General features: G+C 35.8%; 1 protein-coding gene across 1 annotated transcript in view; it reads left to right on the top strand.

The window, feature by feature from the left end:
- LOC148453994 (connector enhancer of kinase suppressor of ras 2-like) overlaps window positions 1–12,780 on the top strand; it is a 970,642-nt gene that overhangs the window by 932,372 nt on the left and 25,490 nt on the right. Inside the window, exon 23 of the mRNA XM_088461402.1 lies at window positions 7,354–7,553. Within this exon, the coding sequence (XP_088317528.1) occupies window positions 7,354–7,553 (200 nt within the window). The remainder of the gene's footprint in view (window positions 1–7,353; window positions 7,554–12,780) is intronic.

Raw genomic sequence — 12,780 nt, 5'->3', positions numbered from 1 at the left:
ACTTTATGGGTAGAGCTGTATGTAATGTACTTAGGATGGCATAATGTACTGTATGGGTAGAGCTGTCTCTATATGTAATGTACTTAGGATGGCATAATGTACTTTATGGGTAGAGCTGTATGTAATGTACTTAGGATGGCATAATGTACTGTATGGGTAGAGCTGTCTCTATATGTAATGTACTTAGGATGGCATAATGTACTGTATGGGTAGAGCTGTCTCTGTATGTAATGTACTTAGGATGGCTTAATGTACTGTATGGGTAGAGCTGTCTGTATATAATGTATTTAGGATGGCATAATGTACTGTATGGGTAGAGCTGTATGTAATGTACTTAGGATGGCATAATCTACTGTATGGGTAGAGCTGTCTCTGTATGTAATGTACTTAGGATGGCATAATGTACTGTATGGGTAGAGCTGTCTCTGTATGTAATGTAATTAGGATGGCATAATGTACTGTATGGGTAGAGCTGTCTCTGTATGTAATGTACTTAGGATGGCATAATGTACTGTATGGGTAGAGCTGTCTCTATATGTCATGTACTTAGGATGGCATAATGTACTATATGGGTAGAGCTGTATATAATGTACTTAGGATGGCATAATGTACTGTATGGGTAGAGCTGTATGTAATGTACTTAGGATGGCATAATGTACTGTATGGGTAGAGCTGTCTCTATATGTAATGTACTTAGGATGGCATAATGTACTGTATGGGTAGAGCTGTATGTAATGTACTTAGGATGGCATAATGTACTGTATGGGTAGAGCTGTCTCTGTATGTAATGTACTTAGGATGGCATAATGTACTGTATGGGTAGAGATGTATGTAATGTACTTAGGATGGCATAATGTACTGTATGGGTAGAGCTGTCTCTGTATGTAATGTACTTAGGATGGCATAATGTACTGTATGGGTAGAACTGTCTGTATATAATGTACTTAGGATGGCATAATGTACTGTATGGGTAGAGTTGTCTCTATATGTAATTTACTTAGGATGGCATAATGTACTGTATGGGTAGAGCTGTATATAATGTACTTAGGATGGCATAATGTACTGTATGGGTAGAGCTGTCTCTGTATGTAATGTACTTAGGATGGCATAATGTACTGTATGGGTAGAGCTGTCTCTGTATGTAATGTACTTAGGATGGCATAATGTACTGTATGGGTAAAGCTGTATGTAATGTACTTAGGATGGCATAATGTACTGTATGGGTAGAGCTGTCTCTGTATGTAATGTACTTAGGATGGCATAATGTACTGTATGGGTAGAGCTGTATGTAATGTACGTAGGATGGCATAATGTACTGTATGGGTAGAGTTGTCTCTATATGTAATGTACTTAGGATGGCATAATGTACTGTATGGGTAGAGCTGTATGTAATGTACTTAGGATGGCATAATGTACTGTATGGGTAGAGCGGTATCTGTATGTAATGTACTTAGGATGGCATAATGTACTGTATGGGTAGAGCTGTTTCTGTATGTAGTGTACTTAGCATGGCATAATGTACTGTATGGGTAGAGCTGTATGTAATGTACTTAGGATGGCATAATGTACTGTATGGGTAGAGCTGTCTCTGTATGTAATGTACTTAGGATGGCATAATGTACTGTATGGGTAGAGCTGTCTCTGTATGTAATGTACTTAGGATGGCATAATGTACTGTATGGGTAGAGCTGTCTCTGTATGTAATGTACTTAGGATGGCATAATGTACTTTATGGGTAGAGCTGTATGTAATGTACTTAGGATGGCATAATGTACTGTATGGGTAGAGCTGTCTCTATATGTAATGTACTTAGGATGGCATAATGTACTGTATGGGTAGAGCTGTATGTAATGTACTTAGGATGGCATAATGTACTGTATGGGTAGAGCTGTCTCTGTATGTAATGTACTTAGGATGGCATAATGTACTGTATGGGTAGAGCTGTCTCTGTATGTAATGTAATTAGGATGGCATAATGTACTGTATGGGTAGAGCTGTCTCTGTATGTAATGTACTTAGGATGGCATAATGTACTGTATGGGTAGAGCTGTCTCTATATGTCATGTACTTAGGATGGCATAATGTACTGTATGGGTAGAGCTGTATATAATGTACTTAGGATGGCATAATGTACTGTATGGGTAGAGCTGTATGTAATGTACTTAGGATGGCATAATGTACTGTATGGGTAGAGCTGTCTCTATATGTAATGTACTTAGGATGGCATAATGTACTGTATGGGTAGAGCTGTATGTAATGTACTTAGGATGGCATAATGTACTGTATGGGTAGAGCTGTCTCTGTATGTAATGTACTTAGGATGGCATAATGTACTGTATGGGTAGAGATGTATGTAATGTACTTAGGATGGCATAATGTACTGTATGGGTAGAGCTGTCTCTGTATGTAATGTACTTAGGATGGCATAATGTACTGTATGGGTAGAGCTGTCTGTATGTAATGTATTTAGGATGGCATAATGTACTGTATGGGTAGAGCTGTCTCTGTATGTAATGTACTTAGGATGGCATAATGTACTGTATGGGTAGAGCTGTCTCTATATGTAATGTACTTAGGATGGCATAATGTACTGTATGAGTAGAGCTGTCTCTATATGTAATGTACTTAGGATGGCATAATGTACTGTATGGGTAGAGCTGTATGTAATGTACTTAGGATGGCATAATGTACTGTATGGGTAGAGCTGTCTCTATATGTAATGTACTTAGGATGGCATAATGTACTGTATGGGTAGAGCTGTATGTAATGTACTTAGGATGGCATAATGTACTGTATGGGTAGAGCTGTATGTAATGTACTTAGGATGGCCTAATGTACTGTATGGGTAGAGCTGTCTCTGTATGTAATGTAATTAGGATGGCATAATGTACTGTATGGGTAGAGCTGTCTCTGTATGTAATGTACTTAGGATGGCATAATGTACTGTATGGGTAGAGCTGTCTCTATATGTAATGTACTTAGGATGGCATAATGTACTGTATGGGTAGAGCTGTATGTAATGTACTTAGGATGGCATAATGTACTGTATGGGTAGAGCTGTCTCTGTATGTAATGTACTTAGGATGGCATAATGTACTGTATGGGTAGAGCTGTCTCTGTATGTAATGTACTTAGGATGGCATAATGTACTATAATGGGTAGAGTTGTCTCTATATGTAATGTACTTAGGATGGCATAATGTACTGTATGGGTAGAGTTGTCTCTATATGTCATGTACTTATGGTGGCATAATGTACTGTATGGGTAGAGCTGTCTCTGTATGTAATGTACTTAGGATGGCATAATGTACTGTATGGGTAGAGCTGTCTCTATATGTAATGTACTTAGGATGGCATAACATAATGTACTGTATGGGTAGAGCTGTCTGTATATAATGTACCTAGGATGGCATAATGTACTGTATGGGTAGAGCTGTATGTAATGTACTTAGGATGGCATAATTTACTGTATGGGTAGAGCTGTCTCTGTATGTAATGTACTTAGGATGGCATAATGTACTGTATGGGTAGAGCTGTCTCTGTATGTAATGTACTTAGGATGGCATAATGTACTGTATGGGTAGAGCTGTCTCTGTATGTAATGTACTTAGGATGGCATAATGTACTGTATGGGTAGAGCTGTCTCTGTATGTAATGTACTTAGGATGGCATAATGTACTTTATGGGTAGAGCTGTCTCTATATGTAATGTACTTAGGATGGCATAATGTACTGTATGGGTAGAGCTGTCTCTGTATGTAATGTACTTAGGATGGCATAATGTACTGTATGGGTAGAGCTGTCTCTGTATGTAATGTACTTAGGATGGCATAATGTACTGTATGGGTAGAGCTATCTCTGTATGTAATGTACGTAGGATGGCATAATGTACTGTATGGGTAGAGTTGTCTCTATATGTAATGTACTTAGGATGGCATAATGTACTGTATGGGTAGAGCTGTATGTAATGTACTTAGGATGGCATAATGTACTGTATGGGTAGAGCTGTCTCTGTATGTAATGTACTTAGGATGGCATAATGTACTGTATGGGTAGAGCTGTCTCTGTATGTAATGTACTTAGGATGGCATATTGTACTTTATGGGTAGAGCTGTCTCTGTATGTAATGTACTTAGGATGACATAATGTACTGTGTGGGTAGAGCTGTCTCTATATGTAATGTACTTAGGATGGCATAATGTACTGTATGGGTAGAGCTGTATGTAATGTACTTAGGATGGCATAATGTACTGTATGGGTAGAGCTGTCTCTATATGTAATGTACTTAGGATGGCATAATGTACTGTATGGGTAGAGCGGTCTCTGTATGTAATGTACTTAGGATGGCATAATGTACTGTATGGGTAGAGTTGTCTCTATATGTAATGTACTTAGGATGGCATATTGTACTTTATGGGTAGAGCTGTCTCTATATGTAATGTACTTAGGATGGCATAATGTACTGTGTGGGTAGAGCTGTCTCTGTATGTAATGTACGTAGGATGGCATAATGTACTGTATGGGTAGAGCTGTATGTAATGTACTTAGGATGGCATAATGTACTTTATGGGTAGAGCTGTCTCTATATGTAATGTACTTAGGATGGCATAATGTACTGTATGGGTAGAGCTGTCTCTGTATGTATTGTACTTAGGATGGCATAATGTACTGTATGGGTAGAGCTGTATGTAATGTACTTAGGATGGCATAATGTACTGTATGGGTAGAGCTGTCTCTGTATGTAATGTACTTAGGATGGCATAATGTACTGTATGGGTAGAGCTGTCTCTGTATGTAATGTACTTAGGATGGCATAATGTACTGTATGGGTAGAGCTATCTCTGTATGTAATGTACGTAGGATGGCATAATGTACTGTATGGGTAGAGTTGTCTCTATATGTAATGTACTTAGGATGGCATAATGTACTGTATGGGTAGAGCTGTATGTAATGTACTTAGGATGGCATAATGTACTGTATGGGTAGAGCTGTCTGTATATAATGTACTTAGGATGGCATAATGTACTGTATGGGTAGAGCTGTGAGTAATGTACTTAGGATGGCATAATGTACTGTATGGGTAGAGCTGTATGTAATGTACTTAGGATGGCATAATGTACTGTATGGGTAGAGCTGTATGTAATGTACTTAGGATGGCATATTGTACTGTATGGGTAGAGCTGTATGTAATGTACTTTGGATGGCATAATGTACTGTATGGGTAGAGTTGTCTCTATATGTAATGTACTTAGGATGGCATAATGTACTGTATGGGTAGAGTTGTCTCTATATGTAATGTACTTAGGATGGCATAATGTACTGTATGGGTAGAGCTGTCTCTGTATGTAATGTACTTAGGATGGCATAATGTACTATAATGGGTAGAGTTGTCTCTATATGTAATGTACTTAGGATGGCATAATGTACTGTATGGGTAGAGCTGTCTCTGTATGTAATGTACTTAGGATATCATAATGTACTGTATGGGTAGAGCTGTCTGTATATAATGTACTTAGGATGGCATAATGTACTGTATGGGTAGAGTTGTCTCTATATGTAATGTACTTAGGATGGCATAATGTACTGTATGGGTAGAGCTGTATATAATGTACTTAGGATGGCATAATGTACTGTATGGGTAGAGCTGTCTCTGTATGTAATGTACTTAGGATGGCATAATGTACTGTATGGGTAGAGCTGTCTCTGTATGTAATGTACTTAGGATGGCATAATGTACTTTATGGGTAGAGCTGTATGTAATGTACTTAGGATGGCATAATGTACTGTATGGGTAGAGCTGTCTCTATATGTAATGTACTTAGGATGGCATAATGTACTTTATGGGTAGAGCTGTATGTAATGTACTTAGGATGGCATAATGTACTGTATGGGTAGAGCTGTCTCTATATGTAATGTACTTAGGATGGCATAATGTACTGTATGGGTAGAGCTGTCTCTGTATGTAATGTACTTAGGATGGCTTAATGTACTGTATGGGTAGAGCTGTCTGTATATAATGTACTTAGGATGGCATAATGTACTGTATGGGTAGAGCTGTATGTAATGTACTTAGGATGGCATAATGTACTGTATGGGTAGAGCTGTCTCTGTATGTAATGTACTTAGGATGACATAATGTACTGTATGGGTAGAGCTGTCTCTGTATGTAATGTAATTAGGATGGCATAATGTACTGTATGGGTAGAGCTGTCTCTGTATGTAATGTACTTAGGATGGCATAATGTACTGTATGGGTAGAGCTGTCTCTATATGTCATGTACTTAGGATGGCATAATGTACTATATGGGTAGAGCTGTATATAATGTACTTAGGATGGCATAATGTACTGTATGGGTAGAGCTGTATGTAATGTACTTAGGATGGCATAATGTACTGTATGGGTAGAGCTGTCTCTATATGTAATGTACTTAGGATGGCATAATGTACTGTATGGGTAGAGCTGTATGTAATGTACTTAGGATGGCATAATGTACTGTATGGGTAGAGCTGTCTCTGTATGTAATGTACTTAGGATGGCATAATGTACTGTATGGGTAGAGATGTATGTAATGTACTTAGGATGGCATAATGTACTGTATGGGTAGAGCTGTCTCTGTATGTAATGTACTTAGGATGGCATAATGTACTGTATGGGTAGAGCTGTCTGTATGTAATGTACTTAGGATGGCATAATGTACTGTATGGGTAGAGCTGTCTCTGTATGTAATGTACTTAGGATGGCATAATGTACTGTATGGGTAGAGCTGTCTCTGTATGTAATGTACTTAGGATGGCATAATGTACTGTATGGGTAGAGCTGTCTCTATATGTAATGTACTTAGGATGGCATAATGTACTGTATGAGTAGAGCTGTCTCTATATGTAATGTACTTAGGATGGCATAATGTACTGTATGGGTAGAGCTGTATGTAAGGTACTTAGGATGGCATAATGTACTGTATGGGTAGAGCTGTCTCTATATGTAATGTACTTAGGATGGCATAATGTACTGTATGGGTAGAGCTGTATGTAATGTACTTAGGATGGCATAATGTACTGTATGGGTAGAGCTGTCTCTATATGTAATGTACTTAGGATGGCATAATGTACTGTATGGGCAGAGCTGTCTCTCTATGTAATGTACTTAGGATGGCATAATGTACTGTATGGGTAGAGCTGTCTCTGTATGTAATGTACTTAGGATGGCATAATGTACTGTATGGGTAGAGCTGTCTCTATATGTAATGTACTTAGGATGGCATAACATAATGTACTGTATGGGTAGAGCTGTCTCTGTATGTAATGTACTTAGGACGGGTCGGTCAGTGCTAAAAGATGTCCCACTTCTGTTCCAGACAGCAAGACAGAGAAGCGCTCTAGCACAGACGGACTACAGGAGCTGTACAAAACCCTGGAACACGCCAGCCTATCAGCATTCGGGGAGCAGCGACCTTCAACCAAGCAGGAGTTCAGGAGGTCATTCATAAAGCGCTGTAATGACCCCGTTATCAACGAGAAACTTCATCGTATCCGGGTCTTGAAAAGCACTTTAAAAGTAAGTGTTATACCTAGATTATTATACCCCTTTCACAGAAGTCAGTGTTATACCTAGGTTATTATAATTCCTATCACAGAAGTAAGTGTTATACCTAGGTTATTATAACGCCTATCACAGAAGTAAGTGTTATACCTAGGTTATTATAACTCCTATCACAGAAGTAAGTGTTATACCTAGGTTATTATAATTCATATCACAGAAGTAAGTGTTATACCTAGGTTATTATAACGCCTATCACAGAAGTAAGTGTTATACCTAGGTTATTATAACTCCTATCACAGAAGTAAGTGTTATACCTAGGTTATTATAATTCCTATCACAGAAGTAAGTGTTATACCTAGGTTATTATAATTCCTATCACAGAAGTAAGTGTTATACCTAGGTTATTATAATTCCTATCACAGAAGTAAGTATTATACCTAGGTTATTATAATTCCTATCACAGAAGTAACTGTTATACCTAGGTTATTATAACGCCTATCACAGAAGTAACTGTTATACCTAGTTTATTATAACGCCTATCACAGAAGTAAGTGTTATACCTAGGTTATTATAACTCCTATCACAGAAGTAACTGTTATACCTAGGTTATTATAACGCCTATCACAGAAGTAAGTGTTATACCTAGGTTATTATATCTCATATCACAGAAGTAAGTGTTATACCTAGGTTATTATAACTCATATCACAGAAGTAAGCGTTATACCTAGTTTATTATAACGCCTATCACAGAAGTAAGTATTATACCTTGGTTATTATAACTCCTATCACAGAAGTAAGTGTTATACCTAGGTTATTATAACTCCTATCACAGAAGTAAGTATTATACCTAGGTTATTATAACTCCTATCACAGAAGTAACTGTTATACCTAGGTTATTATAACTCCTATCACAGAAGTAAGCATTATACCTAGGTTATTATAACTCCTATCACATAAGTAAGTATTATACCTAGGTTATTATAACGCCTATCACAGAAGTAAGTGTTACCTAGGTTATTATAACGCCTATCACAGAAGTAAGTGTTACCTAGGTTATTATAACGCCTATCACAGAAGTCAGTGTTATACCTAGGTTATTATAACTCCTATCACAGAAGTAAGTGTTATACCTAGGTTATTATAACTCCTATCACAGAAGTAAGTATTATACCTAGGTTATTATAACTCCTATCACAGAAGTAAGTGTTATACCTAGGTTATTATAACGCCTATCACAGAAGTAAGCGTTATACCTAGGTTATTATAACTCCTATCACAGAAGTAAGTGTTATACCTAGGTTATTATAACGCCTATCACAGAAGTAAGTGTTATACCTAGTTTATTATAACGCCTATCACAGAAGTAAGTATTATACCTAGGTTATTATAACGCCTATCACAGAAGTAAGCGTTATACCTAGGTTATTATAACTCCTATCACAGAAGTAAGTATTATACCTAGGTTATTATAATTCCTATCACAGAAGTAAGTGTTATACCTAGGTTATTATAATTCCTATCACAGAAGTAAGTATTATACCTAGGTTATTATAACTCCTATCACAGAAGTAAGTATTATACCTAGGTTATTATAACGCCTATCACAGAAGTAAGTATTATACCTAGGTTATTATAATTCCTATCACAGAAGTAACTGTTATACCTAGGTTATTATAACTCCTATCACAGAAGTAACTGTTATACCTAGGTTATTATAACTCCTATCACAGAAGTAAGTGTTATACCTAGGTTATTATAACTCCTATCACAGAAGTAACTGTTATACCTAGGTTATTATAACTCCTATCACAGAAGTAAGTGTTATACCTAGGTTATTATAACGCCTATCACAGAAGTAAGTGTTATACCTAGGTTATTATAACTCCTATCACAGAAGTAAGCGTTATACCTAGGTTATTATAACGCCTATCACAGAAGTAAGTGTTATACCTAGTTTATTATAACTCCTATCACAGAAGTAAGTGTTATACCTAGGTTATTATAACGCCTATCACAGAAGTAAGTGTTATACCTAGTTTATTATAACGCCTATCACAGAAGTAAGTGTTATACCTAGGTTATAATAACTCCTATCACAGAAGTAAGTGTTATACCTAGGTTATTATAACGCCTATCACAGAAGTAACTGTTATACCTAGGTTATTATAACTCCTATCACAGAAGTCAGTGTTATACCTAGGTTATTATAACTCCTATCACAGAAGTAAGTATTATACCTAAGTTATTATAACTCCTATCACAGAAGTAAGCATTATACCTAGGTTATTATAACGCCTATCACAGAAGTAAGTGTTATACCTAGGTTATTATAACGCCTATCACAGAAGTCAGTGTTATACCTAAGTTATTATAACACATATCACAGTTGTAAGTGTTATACCTAGGTTATTATAACTCCTATCACAGAAGTCAGTGTTATACCTAGGTTATTATAACGCCTATCACAGAAGTAAGTGTTATACCTAGGTTATTATACCCCTATCACAGAAGTAAGTGTTATACCTAGGTTATTATAACTACTATCACAGAAGTAAGTGTTATACCTAGGTTATTATAACGCCTATCACAGAAGTAAGTGTTATACCTAGGTTATTATAACGCCTATCACAGAAGTAAGTATTATACCTATGTTATTATAACACATATCACAGAAGTAAGTGTTATACCTAGGTTATTATACCCCCTATCACAGAAGTAAGTGTTACCTAGGTTATTATAAAGTCTATCACAGAAGTAAGTGTTATACCTAGGTTATTATAACGCATATCACAGAAGTAGGCGTTATAGCTAGGTTATTATAACTCCTATCACAGAAGTAAGTGTTACCTAGGTTATTATAACGCCTATCACAGAAGTAAGCGTTATACCTAGGATATTATAACGCCTATCACAGAAGTAAGCATTATACCTAGGTTATTATAACGCCTATCACAGAAGTAAGCGTTATACCTAGGTTATTATAACGCCTATCACAGAAGTAACTGTTACCTAGGTTATTATAATGCCTATCACAGAAGTAAGCATTATACCTAGGATATTATAACTCCTATCACAGAAGGAAATGTTATACCTAGGTTGTTATAACTCATATCTCAGAAGTAAGTGTTATACCTAAGTTATTATAACGCCTATTACAGAAGTAAGTATTATACCTAGTTTATTATAACGCCTATCACAGAAGTAAGTGTTATACCTAGGTTATTATAACTCCTATCACAGAAGTAAGTGTTATACCTAGGTTATTATAATTCCTATCACAGAAGTAAGTGTTATACCTAGGTTATTATAACGCCTATCACAGAAGTAAGTGTTATACCTAGGTTATTATAACTCCTATCACAGAAGTAAGTGTTATACCTAGGTTATTATAATTCATATCACAGAAGTAAGTGTTATACCTAGGTTATTATAACGCCTATCACAGAAGTAAGTGTTATACCTAGGTTATTATAACTCCTATCACAGAAGTAAGTGTTATACCTAGGTTATTATAATTCCTATCACAGAAGTAAGTGTTATACCTAGGTTATTATAATTCCTATCACAGAAGTAAGTGTTATACCTAGGTTATTATAATTCCTATCACAGAAGTAAGTATTATACCTAGGTTATTATAATTCCTATCACAGAAGTAACTGTTATACCTAGGTTATTATAACGCCTATCACAGAAGTAACTGTTATACCTAGTTTATTATAACGCCTATCACAGAAGTAAGTGTTATACCTAGGTTATTATAACTCCTATCACAGAAGTAACTGTTATACCTAGGTTATTATAACGCCTATCACAGAAGTAAGTGTTATACCTAGGTTATTATATCTCATATCACAGAAGTAAGTGTTATACCTAGGTTATTATAACTCATATCACAGAAGTAAGCGTTATACCTAGTTTATTATAACGCCTATCACAGAAGTAAGTATTATACCTTGGTTATTATAACTCCTATCACAGAAGTAAGTGTTATACCTAGGTTATTATAACTCCTATCACAGAAGTAAGTATTATACCTAGGTTATTATAACTCCTATCACAGAAGTAACTGTTATACCTAGGTTATTATAACTCCTATCACAGAAGTAAGCATTATACCTAGGTTATTATAACTCCTATCACATAAGTAAGTATTATACCTAGGTTATTATAACGCCTATCACAGAAGTAAGTGTTACCTAGGTTATTATAACGCCTATCACAGAAGTAAGTGTTACCTAGGTTATTATAACGCCTATCACAGAAGTCAGTGTTATACCTAGGTTATTATAACTCCTATCACAGAAGTAAGTGTTATACCTAGGTTATTATAACTCCTATCACAGAAGTAAGTATTATACCTAGGTTATTATAACTCCTATCACAGAAGTAAGTGTTATACCTAGGTTATTATAACGCCTATCACAGAAGTAAGCGTTATACCTAGGTTATTATAACTCCTATCACAGAAGTAAGTGTTATACCTAGGTTATTATAATGCCTATCACAGAAGTAAGTGTTATACCTAGTTTATTATAACGCCTATCACAGAAGTAAGTATTATACCTAGGTTATTATAACGCCTATCACAGAAGTAAGCGTTATACCTAGGTTATTATAACTCCTATCACAGAAGTAAGTATTATACCTAGGTTATTATAATTCCTATCACAGAAGTAAGTGTTATACCTAGGTTATTATAATTCCTATCACAGAAGTAAGTATTATACCTAGGTTATTATAACTCCTATCACAGAAGTAAGTATTATACCTAGGTTATTATAACGCCTATCACAGAAGTAAGTATTATACCTAGGTTATTATAATTCCTATCACAGAAGTAACTGTTATACCTAGGTTATTATAACTCCTATCACAGAAGTAACTGTTATACCTAGGTTATTATAACTCCTATCACAGAAGTAAGTGTTATACCTAGGTTATTATAACTCCTATCACAGAAGTAACTGTTATACCTAGGTTATTATAACTCCTATCACAGAAGTAAGTGTTATACCTAGGTTATTATAACGCCTATCACAGAAGTAAGTGTTATACCTAGGTTATTATAACTCCTATCACAGAAGTAAGCGTTATACCTAGGTTATTATAACGCCTATCACAGAAGTAAGTGTTATACCTAGTTTATTATAACTCCTATCACAGAAGTAAGTGTTATACCTAGGTTATTATAACGCCTATCACAGAAGTAAGTGTTATACCTAGTTTATTATAACGCCTATCA

This window comes from Taudactylus pleione, unplaced genomic scaffold (assembly GCF_031769625.1).
Source record: "Taudactylus pleione unplaced genomic scaffold, aTauple2 ptg001043l, whole genome shotgun sequence".
Classification (NCBI taxonomy): domain Eukaryota; kingdom Metazoa; phylum Chordata; class Amphibia; order Anura; family Myobatrachidae; genus Taudactylus; species Taudactylus pleione.
Note: the sequence above shows the minus strand (reverse complement) of the source record. Positions and strands in the feature narration are given on the sequence as shown.